This window comes from Ornithodoros turicata, chromosome 2, assembly GCF_037126465.1.
Source record: "Ornithodoros turicata isolate Travis chromosome 2, ASM3712646v1, whole genome shotgun sequence".
Taxonomy (NCBI): Eukaryota; Metazoa; Arthropoda; class Arachnida; order Ixodida; family Argasidae; genus Ornithodoros; species Ornithodoros turicata.
In genome coordinates this window covers 141386854-141408037 of record NC_088202.1, presented here as the reverse complement: position 1 = coordinate 141408037, position 21184 = coordinate 141386854, and the positions used below count along the sequence as shown (strand labels likewise).

General features: G+C 47.1%; 1 protein-coding gene across 1 annotated transcript in view; it reads right to left on the bottom strand.

Moving 5' to 3' along the window:
• Window positions 1-21184, bottom strand: part of LOC135386241 (cubilin-like) — a 142043-nt gene that overhangs the window by 108122 nt on the left and 12737 nt on the right. Inside the window, exons 5-18 of the mRNA XM_064616050.1 lie at window positions 20023-20067; window positions 16659-16697; window positions 16399-16500; window positions 14584-14687; window positions 11963-12089; window positions 10941-11115; window positions 9326-9457; window positions 7941-8027; window positions 7686-7855; window positions 7277-7478; window positions 6828-6940; window positions 5752-5989; window positions 3581-3765; window positions 329-491 (exon numbers count right to left, since the gene is read on the bottom strand). Of these exons, the coding sequence (XP_064472120.1) occupies window positions 329-491; window positions 3581-3765; window positions 5752-5989; window positions 6828-6940; window positions 7277-7478; window positions 7686-7855; window positions 7941-8027; window positions 9326-9457; window positions 10941-11115; window positions 11963-12089; window positions 14584-14687; window positions 16399-16500; window positions 16659-16697; window positions 20023-20067 (1882 nt within the window). The remainder of the gene's footprint in view (window positions 1-328; window positions 492-3580; window positions 3766-5751; window positions 5990-6827; window positions 6941-7276; window positions 7479-7685; window positions 7856-7940; window positions 8028-9325; window positions 9458-10940; window positions 11116-11962; window positions 12090-14583; window positions 14688-16398; window positions 16501-16658; window positions 16698-20022; window positions 20068-21184) is intronic.

Genomic DNA, 21184 nt, shown 5'->3' with positions numbered 1-21184 from the left:
CAATCCGCCACTGACAAGAAAGGTAAAATTCATATTGAGAGGTACCTTTTAAATGCTCCTGCAATAATGAGAAGGGTATTCCGCATGCCTGTTCCCGGACACGTCCTGAAGTTTCAACACATAACGGGTGTTGACGATTGGCGCGGGACATGACGTATCTAAGCGACTTGGGCCATGCCTCGGAACTGATCGAGAGAACTCGGCCGCAAGAGGACGCGCAATGGAGGGGCAAGTGAGCGGACATGCTATATCATTACGTTGGAACACATGTCGCTTCCGTATGCGTCACAGACTGCGATTGGGTAACACTGTGAGACAAATACTGCACCGGGAACGGAAGCGTAGGTGACATGGAAGCCACTGTCCGTCTGGGAGTCATCACTGTGGAAGTGCAATAGGGCCAGGTGACCTGCCGTCATGACAGGCGAGGGAATACCCGTACTGCAATAACTGCCAAGCAACTGGTCATTCTCGGAGGCACCGTCGTAGATCTGCGTGTGGACAAAGCGTTAAGAATTTCTCTGGTCTGTAGAGGACATAAACGTCAGCGCCATGGTGTTATCGGTTTAATGAGCCACGTTTGCGGAGTGTAGTCATGGACATGGTAGAATGCGCACAAAAAAAACACGGACTAGAAGAAGACAACAAGAGCGCAACTCACAACTCAATTTTAATGTGACCAAAAAACACACACTGCGCACACGGCGACGTCACCTACGGAAGCAACAGCATCAATCCGAGTCATCCCATAAAGAGATTAGCGGATTCCATACGCTGCTATCAAGGAAGAAAATCTCTCTCTCCGATAAGGTTACGCCTGACTGACGCACTTCACATCAATATTACTGATAGCGTAGGCCTCTACTATTTCACTAGTCAAGGCATTAGATGACACAGCAACAACAACAACAGCGTCTTGAAAAATCGGGTTGCACCCACATCTACTACAGTGCAGCGTCAGATGAAAAGAGGGTGTGTCACCCAAGGACGAAGCATGCTCTCTGAGCCTTATATTGACACACCGACCCGTCTGGCTTACATAAAATAGACCACGCGAGAGGGGGAATACTATATACCACATCTAAACCTACAAGGCACAAATTGCCTAACATGATTGACACCGCACATACGCTTCCGTGCAGGAGCCTTGAATATCACAGATAACCTGGTCAGCTTAAAGGGAGCTGAACACAGTACATTAACCCCAAAACGTTCCCCAACCTTCTTCAGGTTATCAGACACAGAGTGACAAGGAACTTCTTACGCCTTGACTCCCCTCCCTTGTCAGTACAAGTTTGATCCCTAGACACCAACAATAACGTCTTAAAGACACTCTGGAGGAGAGACACGGGGTACCCGTTCTGAAGAATGCGGTCACACTGCTTGAATGTACGCTTCAGCAACCTTGTGCAAGCATGACTAAGTAAGAGAGGTCTGAGGAGTCCTTGAGAGGGGTCCCAAGTTCTGTGTTCCTCCGAGGCTTCAAGCTCCAGAGTCGCTCACGTGGGTGGGCTCTATTGCCACACGCACTGAAGAGAACTTTTCTGATCGGTGTGTACAGGAGGGAGTTCATGCCTTGGAAAGGTCATCTACAAGTAGCAAGATAAGTGTCGATATTCAGACAGTGGTTCACTTTATTAGGACCTCGAACTTGGCCTTACTTACATCTGATAAAGAGGGAGGATTCGTAGTTATGGCAGAGTCCCCTTTTCAAGACCGGAAGGTCCTGCGCTTGTGAAGAATTTTAAAGACATGCAATCTTCAATGGTCAAGAAGATGCGCACTAGGATGCTCGGCCTTTGCGATGGAATGGAGCTTAAGGCGCTTGCTAATGGTATCAAAAAAACTGCCCAAGTTGTCTTTGGAGATCTTCTTGTCAGCCATGGCTCACAAGACAGTGTGCTACCTGAGGTCTATCGTGTCAGAGAGGAGCAGCTAGCAGGAGGTCGTCTCCCGGTGCTTACAGCGTCATCTCTCGGAGGTCGACCTCCCTGACCCGTTCCTGGTTCGTCGCTCAAGTGAGGTCATTGAAGGCATACAGGCCTTTGAAAAAGGAGGAGTGAGCCTAATATCTATTGACATCGAAGATCTTTACTATTCAGTACCTCCATGAACTGCTATTCAGGGTCACCAGGGGCCGCATTGAGGCACATGGGAGCGTGAAGTTCCAAAGTAGTTGTGGCACCACCGTTGAGGGTCTCCTGGAGATGTTTAAGTGCTATCTATCTTCTACGATTGTTGCGGATGGTGCTGGCTTCTATATGCAAAAAGAAGGGAATTTGCATCGGGTCTTCAGACGCGCCTGTACTGAGTAACGTTCTTCTAACTGAGGTTGACATTCAGTTGTCGGGTGTGTTACCCACAGCAGTGGGGGGCCAAACGGGCTTTCAGGTATGTGGATGATTATTTGGTGCTGTTGCCACTAGATGCTTTGGGGGAGGTGCACGTCTGTAGAGAACCGCACTCGACAGGTGATTGATGTGTTTCATCGCTTCGGTGCTGGCCTGAATTTCACGGGCGACGTCCACTGTTGAAGGGGATCTCAGGTTTCTAGATCTTAGGCTGTGTTCCAGTAAGGATCACTTGTGCTGTGGTTTTTCCTCCAAGGTCGAAAAAGGCGTTGCTGCCTTTTGAATCAGGCCATTCTAAGATTGTTAAAAGAGGAATTGTTAGGTCTTGTATTGTTGCAGCTCTTACTAAGTCATGCTTTCGCAAAGTTACTGAAGCGTACACTCAGCACTGTGACCGCATTGTTCAGAACGGGTACCCCTTGTCTTTGCTCCAGAGTGTCTGTAACACGTTTTTAAGGCTGTCAAAGGATTAAACTGGCACTGGCCAGGAGGGGGAGTCTAGGCGTAAGAAGTTCCTTGTCGTCCCGCATGTTCACTCTGTGTGTCATAACCCAAAGAAGGTTGGGAAACGTTTTGAGGTTAATATACTGTTTTCAGCTGCTTCTAAGCTGAGCAGGTTATCTGTGATGGCCACGGCTCATGCACGGAAGCCTATGTGTGGTGTCAATCATGTTAGGCCATTTGTGGCCTTGTTGGTTAGGTGTTGTCTGTAGTATTCCCCTGTCGTGTGGCCTAGAGGCCTCTCGCAGGCCAGAAGGGCCGGTGTGTCAGTATAGGGCTCAGAGAGCATGCTTCGTCCTTGGGTGGCACACCCTCTGGTCATCTGACCACTAGACACATCTAGACACCCGTCCACTAAGCGCCAAAGCAATACTGAATCAGTTTGAGGTAGCGAGCTGTCTTTTTCTTTTCTTTTTAATGCTCTCTGTTGAATTCCGTGTAGATTGCCCTAAACCTCTGCCGCTCACTCTCATATCGTTTCTATTAAAAGCTTTCAGGATTTGCCGACAGACTATGTGGCATCACTTTCTGGCCTTCAGCTTGCTATTGCGTGGTTCGTGGTTGGTATGTCCAGCCATAACCGAACACCACCAACAACAACTTTATTTTGTAGAGGATAATTAACGTGTTTCATCGCCAGAGTCGAGTCCTCTACCCCGTCGATAGCGATAACTTGGTTATGAGCCTCACACTGAGAACCTAAGTCCTATTGTAATTGTCCCATTTACCTTCAAGAAGTCGTAGTTGCAGTTCTCATGATGCTCTAATTGTAGCGTGGCGAAATGGAATTGTATTCGCTTCCCAACAGGTACTCTGACAGTCCAGAAACAATCCCTTGTAGACGGGTAATTGCCTGGGTAACCAGGAGACTGGACGGATCCCACGTCGGCTTCGTCTAGGGCTTTACCGCACACTACGAAGAAGTTTCGCGACGTGTATGTGTGAAAGCTTGCATTGTGGAAGCGTAATGCAGAAGATGAACGATGAAAGTCACTGAAAAGGTTAGCCAGCTGTAGGACTCGAACCCACATCTTCTGGATTACCGATCCAGGGCTCTACCAATTGAGCTAAGCTAACACGCCTCCCCAGCGACTTTCAAGGTGCGTCGTCTGAAGGGATAAACCAGCCACTCTTTCTCGCTCATTCTCCATTCACTCTCACATCTTTTCTCACTCATATACACACGTTCATACGACGGGATCGACGCAAGCGGCAAATCTTGAACATGAGAGAACTGATGTTTTGAGGCTGGAGCAACATAGAAGGGACAATTACATACAAAGACTCAAATTGCCTAAGAAATTAACTATGAAAGATGAAAGTCATTGAAAAGGTCATTGAAAGTCATTGAAAATTACGAGTTGTTTGAATTCTAGCGCTGGTATTAGCGATCAAAAATACGTGGCTCCTAGCTGCCTGTCAAGTACCTTACAGTACACTTCCTTCATTGCCCGGCGCCGACGATTCGTCGACTTCGATCGTTGAAGCTTGTGACAGATTCAGAGCGAATTTACATGTAAGGTGAGTCAACCTATTGGTGTTGACGGCCTCCTGCACGTGCTGACTTACGGTAGGACTGCGGATTTCGACAACCTGATGTTCTTTACCGTGCGCCAGGAACCTCAGACGCACGGTGCTGGAAGCAACGTTCCCGTCCCCCGTGACATACACACGCACGCTGGAGCTCCGAACATTGCTTTGGTGTTTTCAAAGCTATCAAGTGGCTTCGAAACGACTGTGTGAATCCAACAAGAGCAAAAAAGTGAAAAAGGGAGGACACATAGCGTGACTGGTGATAGAAGGGGTAGGTTTAATATCTACGCGCATGAGCCGAAAAACGAAGCACAGCGACTTCCGCGCAGATGTAAGGAGGTTCAACCAGCGTGTGGGGTTAGACCTTGAGTGCCGAAGGTGAACTGTACGCTAAGTGCAGGAGGGTCAAAATATTAAAAACTCTTGAGGTTCCTACGAACGATGTCAACAAACATCCCCTTTATCGCAACGTGAACCACTGCTTGGGAAACAGTCGATCTAGGGTCTCGAAAGACGTCTTTTTCTTCAACATTATGCTACCTGAGATACCTATGCTGAGATGATATGCTACCTTGAGATGTTGCGTTTCACTTGGTTTCGTTCTTGGTGCCAGTATGGGCACAGAAACAAGGGGGTGGAGACTCCATCACGTCACGAGCGTTTTTCTTTTCATTCTTTCTTCGTTTTTCTTTTTGTAAATTCCATTGCGGGGCAATAACGTACCGCAAGAGCGAAAATATTTCGCATGGTGACCCCTGGTGGATAACTTCTTGACAGACGAGGCAAGATTTCGAGCAGCGTTTAATGTCACCTCATTGTCCCTTTAAGTCATGACGAAGGCTATTATTGACATACAGAGACCGAACGCCGGAAGCATACATACAATACATGTTACTATATACACAAAGGCAATGCATCAGAACTGTCACGGTCCGGGGGTTCGTCGTGGAAAGTCTCGAAATCCCGGGACCGAAAGCAATGCCCCGGAAAGCCGGAATACCCAGGCAGAAATTCGGCAGGAATCCCAAGTGGATCCACTTGAAAAATAAAATGACACCACGGTGATTTTCAAGTGGACCCACTTGGATTCAAGTTCACCGTTTAGGAGGGATGGAGGGTGCGCTGTTAGCGACACACAACGGTTGTTTTCGGCATCGCTCGGGAGTGCCTGAGAAATGGAAGATACCGCTCCGCGTCACAAACCGTGAACCCTTCCACTCCCCCGAAACAGTGAACTTACCCGCTTCGGCCAGCCGCTAGGATAGGATGTCGCACCGAAGAAAAAGTTCGCCGCTGGAGTGCTCCGTAAACTTTTGTCTCAACCTCTACTCAGGACAGTTCCATGGAACAGTTCCGGCTTCCTTACCTGGATCGACAGCAGTCCAGTTGAGCGCAAAGCCTTCCCCAGCTACGGAGTGATCTGTTTTAAACCAGACTGTTATGACCGGGTGCGTCGAAGTAAGATTTTTGCCAGTCATGGTCGTTCCACAGTAACGCCCTACAAGGGGAGAGGACATCGTTTCTCCGTCGTGGATCTCGAGGAAGTCGAAGGCGCATTCATGGCCTTCTTCCAAGCTGAACTTGGTAAAAGTAATGTTGAGCACCTGTGTTTGGAAAGAGTTAGACTGCTCTAGGTTCGTTATAGTGGATGTAATGAACGCTCAAAATTCAAAAGTAAGGTTACCGCTTTCAATGAATAGACTAGGGCGATGGGGAAAAACGGGACACTGTGCGGAGCGCGACATTTTCTTTTGCTTGATGTCATCTATTTCAGGGATGCTCCCTTGAAGAAATTCGTCCTTCACTGTGGGGTAGCTCTACGTGTCGATTTTCTTTTATTTGGGATTTGTCGTGATTGGTCTATATGCGTTTTAAATGGAGTGTTTCCCTGTACGAGTTTCTTTGTTCACATGAACACTTCAGACCAGCTCCCGTGGCGTAGTCGTTAAGACGATCGCTTTCCACGGCGAGACTGGTAGATGATACAGGTTGAAATCCTGTCACTCGCTGCACTACTTGAGGTTTTCCATGGGTGTTGCGAGGACTTTTCAGACGAATGTCGGCACAGTTCCCCCTGAAGTCGGCCCAGGACGCATACTAGCCCCCCTGTCCCCACTCCTTCCTGCTGTCCTCTCCCATCTCTCCACATCTGTACGCTGCATGGTCATAGCTACAGTTGCTTCGCGGCGCTAACACGCAACACGAGTGTATTATGAGTAAAATGTGGCCTTTCAATACTTAGCGGGTGAAGACCCGCCAAAAAGGCGCGAATTTCTGCGTGTCTTTAGAGGAGTTTACCATGCCTACCCGAAGTTGAAGTAAGTTTGCGTTCTATTTCCTTAGGAAAACCTGGCTAGGCTTGAATAAAATACGAAAAAATAAGACAGCTATAACAGTCAACACTGAAATGGGTTAGGCATTAACCGCGGGGTACTTCATTACCTTTCCAAGTGTTGTGTGGATGTGCCAAACACAGTGCCTGCGATGCGCGTACGTATCTGCTGTCAGAGGGTACATCAGTGTGCCGTTGGAACCGCGAAGCGATCCGCCGCAGTCTGCAAGATAGAGAGAGAGATGTTCAAAACCCATCAAGCTACCTGGTGAGACACACGCTCAAGTTGGGTCGTATCCAAAAGTCTGCTATAGCCACATTCAAGAGAATGGATCTTTTTTTTTTTTGACCACACTTCTGCGCATGCTCTGTGACCCTGACGGCGTAAGAGAGTGTTCCCTACATATTCTATAGATGACACCAAGATGGCGCCGGTTGTGTTTTTGCCCGGGCCGAGCGTGTTTCGCTGGACAGCCGCTAGGATACAACGCAAGCGTGAAAAAGGTTCATTAGCGCTCCTGTCGCGACAGACATCCACATAGGTATTCGAGGCACTTACCCTGTCTTGGATGTTCGCAGTTGGTGCCTGTCCATTCAGCAGTGCAGGTACACTGGTACCCGTCCGCTCTGTTCACGCATGTGCCGTTGTTCTCACAGGGAGAACTATTGCAAGAATCCAAAATGGCGTCGCACAGTGGACCACTGTAGCCACTGCTACAGGAACAGTGGAATGTACTCTGACCTGTGGGAGTTGAGGTTGGCTGCAGAGAACCGCGCACCATCATTGTACAGTCGGATGATTGAATTAAATAAAACTTCGCATGAATTAATATTTTCACGATACAAGCACGCACAGTCTCTGTGCCTACAGGCTGTCGTTGTCCATCTGGTGAGTTTTCGTAGACAGTCACATAACCTTCAGTTAAATGAGATCAGGTTAATTTGGGAGAAATGTCTGCTAATCGTACCAGACAGAAACCATGCTGGCACGGATTTGGAGTGCACGGGTCCCTGAGACTGGGTCCGACGGGTTGCATCACTCCTGTGTTGTTAGGGGCAGGCAAGCAACCTGCAGGCCCGACGCCATGGCCCACGAACCCTGCTTGACACCGACATTCGCGGAATGTACCCGAGTGTTCTGCAACAGAAAACGAGGAGCTGTTTACACTGGGCCCCATAACATTTGCACGTAAAATAACGTTTGCACATATCAGGGCACTTACCGATGCAAATGGCGTTCACGCTACAACCTCCATTGTTATTGTAGCACAGACCGACATAACTACAGCGGACACCATCACCCGCGTATCCTGGAGAGAGGAATAGAAAATCGTGCGTGAGTTATGGAATTATGAATGACTGTGTGAACCTGTACGAGCGCAACAAGGAAGGGTGAAAGAACTGATGTTCTGAGAAGATGTGGGTTCGAGTCCTACAGCTAGCTAGCCTTTTCAGTGACTTTCATCTTTCATGGAAGGGTGGACGCGTTTCATTGGAAGGGCGGAGCTTTGTTGCGAACTGTTCGCCGAGAGCGGCACATGACAGGGGACGCCTAACAAAAAGCTGTCAGTGAAGTCTCTGTCTGTCTGCGTCTGCTGATTACTTGTGATCGGAGGATCGAAAATCCGTCGACCTCCTGTTGGTACATGAAAGCAGGTAGGAAGCCATCCAATGTTAAAGAGATCCAGTTGCGCTCAGTACGCTGTACGTTAGATTATGTGATTCGTATTTCTCTTATTGTGTCATTTTTGTATAGGTAAGACTGCAAACTACGAAATGAAAAACGTTGGCTACTTCCGAGAGAGGCTAAACTTTGGCAATATTTAACACTTAAGGGCAACCTCCATGGAGCGAATTTTTGCAACGAAGTTCGCGCGGCAGACTGCCACGCGCGTTCCGCCGCCAGTTGTTCGCCGGCACCAGCTCCATGGAGCGAAAAACCAGCGGACGGCGTCGGGAAGTCATGCTGTGATGTCACTGTTGCAAGCGTATAAGGTGAAAGCTTAGTGAAATCAGTTGCTCGAAAAATTGCATTTAATGTCACAAATTTTGCAACTAAGTCCAACAACTGTCTGAAAAGATGCGCCCAGTAACGTACCGAAAGACATATTCACTACTGCGTAAGGAAAATATGCTTCTTGGCAGAGAATGCCTCACGTTCTAGCGCTGCAGTTGGCGAAAGCGCGAGCAGACGACAGCACCCAGTTGCAAGAAGAGGACGATGAAGATGATTCAGGAGAGCAGACAACCACGTGCAGATGATCTGGCGTATATTCGTAGCGGAAGAGCACTTTGATTGGTTCACCTGCAGTTGACGCTTCCGGAATCGCGGACGCTGGGCGAAAATATCTAGCATGGGCAGGTCGGCGGCGGACGCTCACATTTTTGACGCCTCGCGCAGGGCGTCCGGCGCTGAGCGAAGTTCGCAGCTTTTTCGCTGTACATTCGCTCCATGGAGGTTGCCCTTTATTCGACAGTAAGTTCGTGCTGGTATGTGTGCTAAAAGGAGGTCACTTCATGTCACTTGCCAAGAGCTCGTCGTACGAGAGTGTCGTAAGAGTGTGCCCGGAGACTGAATTAGCTGGGGAGAAATCTCAGCACACGTCACCTGGTGGACAAGGTCCGCAGGTACGTGACCCAACGGTGTTGATGCAATCCACACGAGGATTGGTCGAACAGCCGCCGTTATTCACTAGGCATTCATCAATGTCCACACATGTAAAGCCGTCGCCACTGTATCCTGTAAGTGCAAAATAAATAGAAAATAAAATAAAATTAGCGGTCACCCTTCTGGTGCAACAAGGAGTAATGTGTAGAGTAATTTTAAATTGCAGGCAATCATTTGCAGGTATGAGTCAAATCTAGGAGCAGAACTGCAATGGGTATGATGTAACGCCAGAGCGGGGGAATGCCTTGTGGGGTATGGATTGAAGAAAAACTTTCTTGGGCAGATCATGGGTGCCTTAAGTAACACACATAACCATTTCGCAACGTACTTGCTCGATGTGAAAGCGAAAGATAGTCAATAATAGTCCTTCAAATCACTAGTCTCTCCAAAGTTGGAATATTCCGCCAGGCTTTTGATTGGACAGAAGTGCAAGGGCGCAGACAAGCTAGTACATAGTTCAACGATGGGAATCGCCAGACATGGGCAGAAAAGGACAGACGCAACGCAATGTTGTGTCTGTGCTGTGTCGTCGCCTTTTGTCCGTATCTCCCGGTTCCCATCGTCCAATTCTGATTGGAGCTCGAGTGCTTGTCGCTGGTGTAGATACAGGGTATCTTTATATTCGTTGGATATTTTTCCATAAGAAGCTATCCTTGCCACAATAAGTCCTTGCAGTTGTCCTATACGACAAGGCGGACATCTTCTCCAAGAGAGTATGTAACTATACTACATGAGTAATTACGTAGGTTACATTGATTAGAACTTTAATTAAAGACTTTCGGGCATAGCTGAACTGGGAGAACTAGTGAAAACCCTCGTTGAAAGCAATGCTATTTTTCTTTTTAATCCTGAAACGAGCTGAAATCCTGAAACCAAAACCGCGGGCCTGAGCAGCTCATGACCCTCATCGTCGTCGGCTTATGTGTGCCGCAGAGCGGTAAAGGTAATCCGGCAATAATTTGAGTATAGATTTACACGTAACCGCAAAGCAGTTCATCTAGCAAGGAGGTCAGAACCTACACCAATGATTCCCATCGCTCGAAAGCACATTGCCGGCTGACATGGAATGAGCGCAGTCTTCTCTACTGCCCCTGATGCGGTCGGTTTCAGTTTTGCCTCATTTGCGTAGCAAAGGTAGCCTATCGATATTTAGCCCCACGTTTCAGGATCTTTCAAAAATGGAAATGCTTTTTCAACGAGGATAGTCTTCCATTCTGCTATCCCAGTTTTACACAAAAGAAACGGAAGAAAAAGTAAATTAATTTATGTAATTAGTCATACTGAATGAAAAATTACCTAAAGTTCATGAACTGACTCTTCATGACTCACACGGTAGCTACACACCCTGTTCGAGAGGATGTCCAGCTTGCAGCATAACCCACCTGTAAAAATGGTCTCTATTCTGCCTTAACCTTTTTACGGAAAAATCAGAAAGCATAAAGTAAAAAATAAAAAAAAATAACGCCTTGTAGATTATAGCTCTAGAGGACTTTTAGCCCGCGAAGCGGGTGCTCGCTGTAGACTGACCACTAGAATACGCCATTAAATTCAGTACCCGCTGGGCATGGTCCGCAGGTGAATCCTCCAGGGTAGTTGATGCACTGAACGGGAGGCTGACGTGAACAGAAGTGTCGGCCTGTGCTACATTCGTCCACGTCTTCCGTGCAGGCAGGGTCGTCGCCGGAAGATCGTTTCGTCCAGCCTTGGTCGCAGATGCAGCTGTATCCCACCTGCACCCACGGGAGACGGTGCGATGAATTGTTATCATGTCAGCGTGTAAAAAATTGCGATAAGATTACACTGCGCGGTGCTTTGAATTCTGTAGCCTTTACACCTCGTTATTCCGCCCCTGTCCACAGAAGTATACAGGGGTGTCATCACAGCAGGGACGTCTTCCCATCACGCAACCAGATCGAAACCATTGAGACTAATACCCTAGTCAGACAGCATTTCAAATGTCAATTGCGAGAAATGGCCTTCGGCCTCTCAAATGACCTTTGTTCGGGGGCGCCTGCCAGACAGGCGGGAAAGGAGTGCTCCTCAACTGACTGCCCTCACCGGCTCCCTTTTTCGGTTTCGTTTTTTCTGTCTGCTGTGGAAATTTGAAGTTGGTCTGTGCGCCACAAATCAAGATGCAGAAGCCATATGCACTTCTCTAAATAGGATCTAAGTACGTTTACACAGTTTCACTCCATTATCCGCATTTTATAGGTTTTCCTACATTCAGCTGCGAAGGTAGCGAGGGTACAATGGCATAACACTGTTGTCGAGATTGCTCCTTTCTGCACCTCAAATGTCGTTGGGGGCCTCCTTTCGCGTTGATGGTTATTTCTTAGAAAGGTCCTTTGAGCTGCCGTCTGACACGGCTCCGAGAGGTCATTTTTTGCAAATGAAAATTCCCCGAAGTCCTTCGAGCATGCCGTCTGACTGGGGTATAAGAAAGATAACGACGTTTCCACACCCTTTAAAATTCGAAGAAACCGAGGCGGAGTGGATACAGACATAGAGAGGCGCCTCCCCATAGATTATCGTGCCCAGTTCAGGATAAATAGCTTGCGAGAGAAGGGACGCGCCTACCTGTCCTGACTGGTTCTTTCTGCTGATGCAGGTACCGTGGCCGCAGAGGGCCTGCGATGACGACGAGGCACAGTCGTCATGTTGCTCCGTGCAGTGTACGCCGTGGTACGCTGCAGGACATTGGCATCTGTAACACAAAGGGGAATGTGCACTGTGTTCGGGCTAAGGCTACAGCAGCCCTATTTTGGTGGTTGTTTCGCATTTTATTTTCGTATGTGCTGAAAAATCAAGAAAATCAAGTTTGCCAGTTTGTGCGTGGTATGCGAGGGTGGACCAAATATAAACGAGAGTTTTGTTTTAGAGCGTGTTCTGTCAATTGACGCACGCTACCGCTTGTGCACGTATACTGTGGGCCAGTAGTCACGCGAGGAGCCGGCCGGTCTTATTATATTTCTTCAGTAGTGCTCGGCATACAATACCTGAAAGAAAGATACACCCGTCCATTGTGCATAGCAATATTATCAAGTTTCTTGCTCATGAGGGTATAAAACCGAAATTCCCCAAGCAGCACAGTGTACTGAAAGTCGAGTGCAATAGGGGTGGACGGTATGCGTCTTATCAATGTTCTGTTGATTCACGAGTCTCTGGAAAAGTTGTCACAAAACAGCTGTCATGTTACGAGGACTCTCTGGCTTCTGATACCTGATAAGGTGATTCGCCTGATCATGTCGCATACAAAAATCACTGTCTGCTGCCGTAGAGAAGAGAAAGGCCGGCATATTGGACATGTAACCGCGTAGCAATACATCACAACATCGCAAGCAGCACAATGTACTGAAAGTCGAGTGCGATAGGGGTGGACCATATGTGTCTAATCAATGCTCTTTAGCTTCAAGAGTCTGTTCAAGGCCGTTCACCTACCCGTCCACCCCTATTGCACTCGACTTTCAGTACATTGTGCTGCTTGGGTCTGCACATATTGACGGCACGATTCGGGGTCAAACACTGTGGAGGCTGCGTGTGTTTGTGGAAGGCTGTGACGAGGCTGAAAGCGAAAGACACTGCCAAAGCAAAGACACGGCTGTCAGCTGGCAAGGTGCTTGCAACTGTTCTTTTTTTCTTTTCTTTCTTGGGACGAGCGCGGCGTTTTCCGCATTGATTTCTTGCACTATCGTCGTACCATATACGCTGCGTATTACTGTGAACTTTTGAGTGAAGTTTACCTTGCCTATCGCAGCAAAAGGCGTAACCACCGTCACGTAAAGTGATTCTCCTCATGACAACGCCAGACCCCACACTGCAGCCGTCACGTGTGCAAAATTAAGGGAAATGGGTTGGACGTCACTGGAACAGCCTCACCCGTTTGAGCCACTGAAAGAAGCTCTAGGCGGCCAACGATTCGACGACGACGACACAGTGGAGGTGTTTGTGCGCAACTGGCTGAGCTGACATAACCCACCAGCTCCCGTGGCTCAGTGGTTAGCGTGCTAGCCATGTCACGTCGAGACTGGGAGGTACCCGGGTTCGAATCCCGGTGCCGGCTGTGCTGTCTGGGGCTTTTCCTGTGTTTTCCTCAGACGCTTTCAGACATATGTCGGCAGTTCCCCTAGAAGTCGGCCCAGGACGCACATTTCCCCAGGGCGTCAGTCGTGACGTTGCCCACATACGTGAGGCCGACAACGGCAAGCCCTTTCATCACCACCACCACCACCACCTGACATAACTCATTTCTTTTTATGAAGAGGGAACAGACAGCTCCCGACCCACTGGGAAAAATACCTTTCTACACCGGAAGACAATGCAGAAAAATAATGCACAATTGATGTATTTCTTACTACAAATAAAAAAAAATGCAAGTGAAGTACTGGTTTATATTTGATCCATCCTGGTATGAGTGCTGGTAACTGTGTAATCATAATCCATAGATTGCCGCATAATTTTGCAGATCCTGCGTGACGCGGAGCCTAGCTTGTGAGCAGAAGTTTCGTTTCCTATTGTAGGGATATCTTTTCTCTTTCTCGTTCACATCATTTCGAAATCTTCGTCTTCGTTTCGTGATGGTCTCATCGGGGCTGCATGGTAGCGCTTATAACCACGGAAGTCAGCCCTATAGTGGTTGAAATCTATAGTCTATACATTTATGTTTTGAAATCATCACACGCATGTCCACTCACCAAGCAATTAGCCGATTATCAATCTTTAATGAATGAAAATGGATCTACATGTCTGTTTCGAGCAAGAACGCACGCTGATTGCAGTTTTCAGCGGCACAAGGGCTCGGGTAGGACGCAAGGTCTTTTATAACCATCGCTGCCTGATCAAAATATTGTCACGAAGCGAAATGGGCCGGCGAGTCGTCGAATAAACAGCAAACGGTTTATTAAACTACTTGGTAGCAAAAAACACAAGAGTGATAGCTCCCTGAGCACAACTGAGTCCAAAGCAAGAATGAATGAATGCTCCAGCCTGGAGCGCACAAGCATTTAAGCGTCGCGCCGAAAAGTCTAGAAACAGCACGTGCAGCAGGCGATGTGTCTGGAAGCTTCTTTCTTCTTCTTCAGCATGCACCGGGATGAGATGTACCGTTTCGCGCATGCCCTGGAAGTTTCTCGAAGATGATTCGTGGCAATATTCATCAATGTAATAGACAGATTTACAAAGTGTGCTCAGTAGCTACTCACCTGTACCCTCCAGGAGTGTTGATGCAGGTTCCTCCATTCTGACAACCCAGGTCACTATAAGCGTAACGAGAGCACTCGTCCACGTCCTGTTCGCACTGGGCACCCTACCAGAAAACGATTACCGGAAATTGATTACCGGAAAATGACTACCAGGTTCCATGTTCAAACGCCACGCTGCCAAGTACGGCGCGGTAGATGATGTTGTAGCTGCCGGCACAACCGTTCAGGACAGGACTGCACCATCGATACCAATCTTGGTAGCATACACGAGCATAGGATCTTATACTGCTTCCAGGTAACCATCAGGACAAGACAGCAAACTACATGGCAACATGTCTGCGGTCTGTCTCGTCAGTTATTGCTCTTCACGATGCAATCAGATCAAGAATACAGTTCAGGAAGCATGCCAGCACAGAGGACCTCATTTAATTTGTTCCAGAACACGGCGCTGCCAAAAGTAAAATATATAATATATGTATATTAATAAGAGAAAAAGTTCATGGCCGGGGGCCAACAGACTCCTGCTTTAAAAAATATGTGTGTTCAACACGTCGCTCTGCAGAGACAAACGACATATATCTAATTATAATGGAACGCCTTTGGCCTCGAACCTTAATCGTCAAATGGGTATTCGCTCAGAAACCCTAACGGCTAAAACGTTGGTCGGCTGGACAAGTGGTAAGAAAGGACTTTCAGAATTGCACTCCGTTCCTCTTATCGAGGTTTTTTCCAGGCAGCGGTTTGGAAAGCTTACAGGCACGGTGACACATTCATATTATTCTTCTTTACGTGACACCCTGCATGGCGGAATGATAATAAAAAATAGTAATATGTGAGATAGCATGGCCTAAGTAATTTGCAGAGGTTAAGTGAACAATTAAGATAAACACAACATGTAAGCCTCACCGAGGTCATAGCCTACTTAAAGGAACAAGGAAATGGCATTTGGGAAACCCGCTCAATTCATAGAACCAGGCGCGACCAAGCAAAAACTTTTCTGGCTGGGTTCATCTTACGGGAACCGCCATCGTCTGTGCCTACTCCACGGAGTAACGTCGACCACCCTCATTCTTTTACGAAACCTGAGTAGGAGCGCAGAGAGTTCTCGAGCACGCGCGCAGGTCAGTTACTCGATTTTTTCTTTTATCTTTTCTTCTTTTTTTTTGTTGCAAGAGTATTCTAGGTGGTGTGATCGGGGGGGGGGGGGTGCACGCCGAGAGCAATAGTCACACAGCAAGAGATACCCATCGTAATGTCTAACCAGCGCCCGTCATAGTATACGCGAATTTCCTAAGCAGGTGCTGCTCCCTCTGCTGTTTTGATTTCAGGTTGATAATGGTACAAATAACAGACACACTAATACTGCCCAGAAGAAGAACAGTCTCTGTTCGAACTATCAGCGGCTTCTCTCCTGAGGCAACTCCCCTCCTACATCTCTACCGGTTCGCTGGATTTCTACCCATCTACACTAATACAAGAGTTATACGTCTGTAAATGTATCTGCCGTAAATGTTACGCAAGTTTTCAAGGCCCCCTTAATGGCTCTGTTACACGAGCAGTCTTCATGAATCATTGAAACTACCGGCTACTGAACATGCGTGCAGCGCCATCAAGCGTATAATATTCGAACTTTCCAGGGAAGCATGGATTCATACTCCCCAGGCAGGTTGACGCGTTACACGCTGGATGACGCTACGTGCATGTTCAGTGGCCGAAAGGTTTCAATGATCCATGAAGACTGCTCACGTAACAGCGCACTTAAGAGCTAGGGTAGTGCTTATTACCAAGATAAATAGGAGGGGTTTCATGTCTTACCTCCCAGTTGTCACGACACAGACATTGGTACTTTTTGAAGAGATCGATGCATGTGCCCCCATGTTGGCACGGATTGGAAGCGCATTCGTCCCGCCGTAGATCCTGGGTATTAGAAAGCAATATTTCTATTGCCAATACGTATTCTACCTCTATCCTGCAATTAATGTCACGTTCATTTCCACAGAAGGCGACGTCAACCGTCTTCGATATTTTGCGTACAAGACTGCTCGCTCCATCCCATTGGTGATAGCTCAACTTACCGTCTCCAGAACGGTTACTCGAGTTCTCAGGTTCACTACCTGGAATTAAGGGTGCAAATGTAACGCGTGTAGACTGCAATAAGATTCGAAATGTACGAAAGAGGTCATGTCCAATCACTCCTCAAGAAAGAAAGACCCTCCATCAGAAATTATGTATTGTTCGAAACAGTAGTACTACAGACATTTGTTCTCTTACAGCTTTGTTTTCCTAGGTGAACTGCCAATTTCTATTTGTAGGCATACGAATAGCGTCTCAAACGTTCATACTGGTACGATAACATGAACAAACGAGCAGAGCGGTTATATAGATATGGTTCTGCACGACGTACAGATATTCCGGAGCAGTTGGATTGACTCACGACCAATCCATGTCAATCCAAATGGGGCATGTCTAGGGACATCGCTAGGCACTCTGATATTGGCAGTCGGTGTCAGCACGTCCAACTGTCTAGTGCTGCACTATTACGTGACATCGCAAATTTCGAAAACACATTCAAACAGAAGGTTGAAACATTTCCAGGTCATTGACTACTAAGTGGCGGTTGAAAAAAAAAAACAAGGTTGGCACAGGTCGTTGCATTATGACGTTCAGGATTCGTGGACCTTATAGGAGCATGGAAAGCGCAACCTAGGAATGCAAGTTGGCTCAACAAGGGTAATATGTAACACGCAATGGGCAATAATCGTATAGGTACAAGGATCGTTTAAGTTTGGCTAATACTTTTGAGAAAAAGAGTCCAGTAAATGTAAATGGATAACACTTTCGGAAGATGAAGTGAATTATTTCTGGGGTCAGTAACACGTGCAGCAGCGGTAGCTGTCATGGCGGCAGGGCGGCTTGTCTGCAGGTGTAGAAAAGCAATGCATAACCATGCTTCTTGTGAAGGAAACCGTCAAACCAGCTGATATTTTGCAAATATTACAGGTACAATATTGGGAACAAACGGTCTGAAAGGGTCGAGTGCACGAATGGTACAGGGTACAGGGGTTGGGTGGCGAATGAACAACGTTGGTGCGACTGGAGTTCCACGAGTTAACATCGCAGATCGTGGAGTAAACCGTCTTCGAGAATCACAAGTAACAGTTCGTGGCACTGCAGCCCTTCTTAGTATTAGAGTCGGCAGTGTATTAGAGCCGGCAGTGTGGATTCATTCGCAAGCATTCCGCAAAGTCTGTGCAAAATGAATTCCTCGACACCTCACTTCAGACAAGAAGGGAGCTCTCACGCCAGTCTCTGAGACACTGCTGAAGCAGTTTCAATCCAGGAGGGACATGTCTTTGCAATCAGTGATCACAGGTCATGAAATATGGATGCATCATTTCACCCCAGAGACAAAAAGAAGTTGCAGAACAAAAGAGAAGCGAATGGCGACCTAAGGCTTCACCGCCGCCAAAGGAAAGCAAAATGCAGCCCCTCGCTGGGAGGTCTATGGCAAATGACTTGTGGGACATGTGGGGAGTCATCCATGTGGACTTCTTGGAATAAGGGGTAATGATTAACGCCCAGTACTACTCCATGTTGACAAAGGACGCAGCGCGAAACTCAATTCCCAAGAAAACGCCTGAAATATGGTCTGGAATGGTCATTTTTCTTAATGACAATTTGCCCGCATGCACAAGTTCAAGTGTCATATTCTGCAGTGAGTGCAGCGACTACTCTATGCAATAGATTGGTGAAACGGGCCAACACATGAACAACCGCCTTACCGGACACCATACCTGGGGAAATTACTTCTAAAATGTAATTAAATTACATTACTCATTACTGTAGTTAGAATTTAGTTAAATTACATTACTCATTACTGCAATTGAAATGTAATGAAATTACATTACAATTACTACGAAAAAGTAATGACATTACAAAGTCATTACTGCGAGTTTAATCGTAATGATATTGAGGATGTGGAAATTCATTGTCAGACAACAATACATTGTAAAAAGAAGACATATTTTATTCTGTGCCGATTGAGTGCGTCACCGTTTATAGTGGGCGTTGGAATTTTTTTAACTCACCAGTCGGCAACTCTCTTTCTGCCAAGTGCCAGCACAGAACACACAGTCGATTCTTTTGCAAAAAGTAATGAGTAATGTCATTAAAATTACTGCCAAAATGTAATTAAATTACATTACAAATTACATAATATCAAAAGTAATGCATTACATTACAAATTACCAGGAAAAGTAATTTATTACTGTAATTTCATTACAGTAATGACATTACTACCCAGGTATGCTGGACACACAACTGATACGTCCAACAAACTCCCCAAGGCAGTCACCGAACACGTTTAACGGTCCTGGTCACAATTTTGACAACATCAAGCTGCATATCCTAGAAACTGGATTCGGTGACACCACACGTGACAGACGTGATAGGGAGTCTTATCTCATATACAAGTTCAGTGCCTGTTGGTATCAACAAATCATAAGGCACCCTAGAAACACGTCAGAAACAAAATATGCTCGGATCTCCTCCCTTCTATCTCCTCTATCGTCTGCATGGCCACTACTTTTTGATTTCCTTTATTGCATGCCACAACTTTGTATTAGAAAAAAAGGGGAAAAAAATGTTTTGCCCGCTCTCGAATTTTCCCCACGTAGCCACTAACCCTCTTATATTTCGCAATGCTCGCCAATTATTGACTGTCGTCCCCGTCACCAGCTCCGGTGGCGCAGCGGTAACGCGTGCGCTTGGAGACTGGGAGGCCCGCGGTTCGAATCCGCGGGCCGGCTGTGCCGTCTGGGGTTTTTCCTGGGTTTCCCTCAGATGTGTAATAGGCGTATGCCGGCACAGTTCCCCTGAAGTCGGCCCATGGACGCAGCTATCCTCCCCCCGAGCGGATTCCGCTCGGTCTTCCACTTCACCCTTTCCTCTCCTCCTCTCCACCACCTTTCCCTTCCCGAGAAACATGCCGCCTAATCAGGCAGGCAGACCTCTCGGGTTCCTCCCCACGACACTCCTCCTCCTCCTCCTCCCTCGTCGTCCCCGTCTTTATGAACCTCCCATTTCTGCAACCGGTCTGGAGCCAACATCACTTCATTCACATAATCCCCTCCACACTCTAACAAAGCGGCCATTCACTCCGGCCGTAAAAGAGTGTACGGACCCTTTCTTCCCTCCGGGCTGTTGGCTTACCATCCCCATGAACCTGTAACACGTCACACCTAAGCTTTAAATACTATGCCAATGATGAGGACGGTGCCCAGAAGAAGAGCCGTCTCCGTTCAAAATATCGGCGGCTCCTGTCCTGAGGCAACTCCTTTCGTACTTCTCTACCGGTTCGCCAGACCGGTTCTGCCCGTCCTTTTGTTATGTATATTCTAATACAGCTCCAAAGATCGATATGTTTTGCCGTATACTTACAGATCGTTGCAGCATTCGAAGTCTTCGTCCCTTAATGTTGGATACCTTGGTTGTAAAAGAAGTGATATAAGTCATACCACTTCACTATACTATCACTTATCTCTTATATTTATCACTATCAAATATACCACATCACTTATACTTATCAGTACCACTTATACCATTTATATTTCTTAGACTTATCACTATCACTTCTATCCAGGGTTCGCCGAATGGACCCAGTTTAAAAAAACCCACCCGGGTTTTTTTGGGTCCACCCGGGCTGAAAAACCCAATAAAGCCCACACGCGGGTGAAATACAGAAACGAAGGGAAAAGAAGGAAAAGGGACGACTGCTTCGGAGGTTACTTTACCGTAAATTCTACAGCGGCAAACAATTATTTCTTCCAGAAACATGAAAAATAGGCGGAGGACGGCTGTTGCGTGTCATATGCAGCAGTTCGAAAAAAAAATCCCAGCACCCGAAAAACCCACCCGAAAAACCCGAAAAAACCCACTGGGGCGGGCTTTTTTTAAAAAAACCTGGGTTTTTCCGAACCCTGCTTCTATCACTTCGCAGCAGTATTTTGTATGCGTATAACATATTGCCAGTATAGCAAGATAACTTCTTTTGGTCACCTATCTTCGCGCTATCTTTTAATAGCTCCGAAGACGTAATCACCGAAAATCGGAAACCTAAGATACCCTGACGACGAGCTTAACCTACGATGACCAATGTGACTTACGAGGAACTTACTGACGTACGCATTCTACAAGCGCTCGATGAACTACTGTGTGAGTTATAAAATAAGTTAAGTGCTTCCTGTCACACAGTTAAATGTTGCGTTATGAGAATCATTTCGTGCCCGGTACACTCTTAGAAATGAACTTCACCACATAGCACGCTCCTAGCCAACCATCACCCCGAATGACAACGTTCTCGCCCCAGATTTGTTGAAAACGGGAGGAGGAGCCTATTTTGTGCCGTGCATAATGGGCACGAAATAGACTCCTCCTCCCGTTTTCAACAAATTAGAGGCGAGAACGTTGTCATTCGGAGTGATGGTTGGCTAGGAGCGTGCTATGTGGTGAAGTTCATTTCTAAGAGAGTAGAAGTTCGCAGGAAGCACACTCTTAAAAATGAACTTCACCGCATAGCACGCTCCTAGCCAACCATTATCTC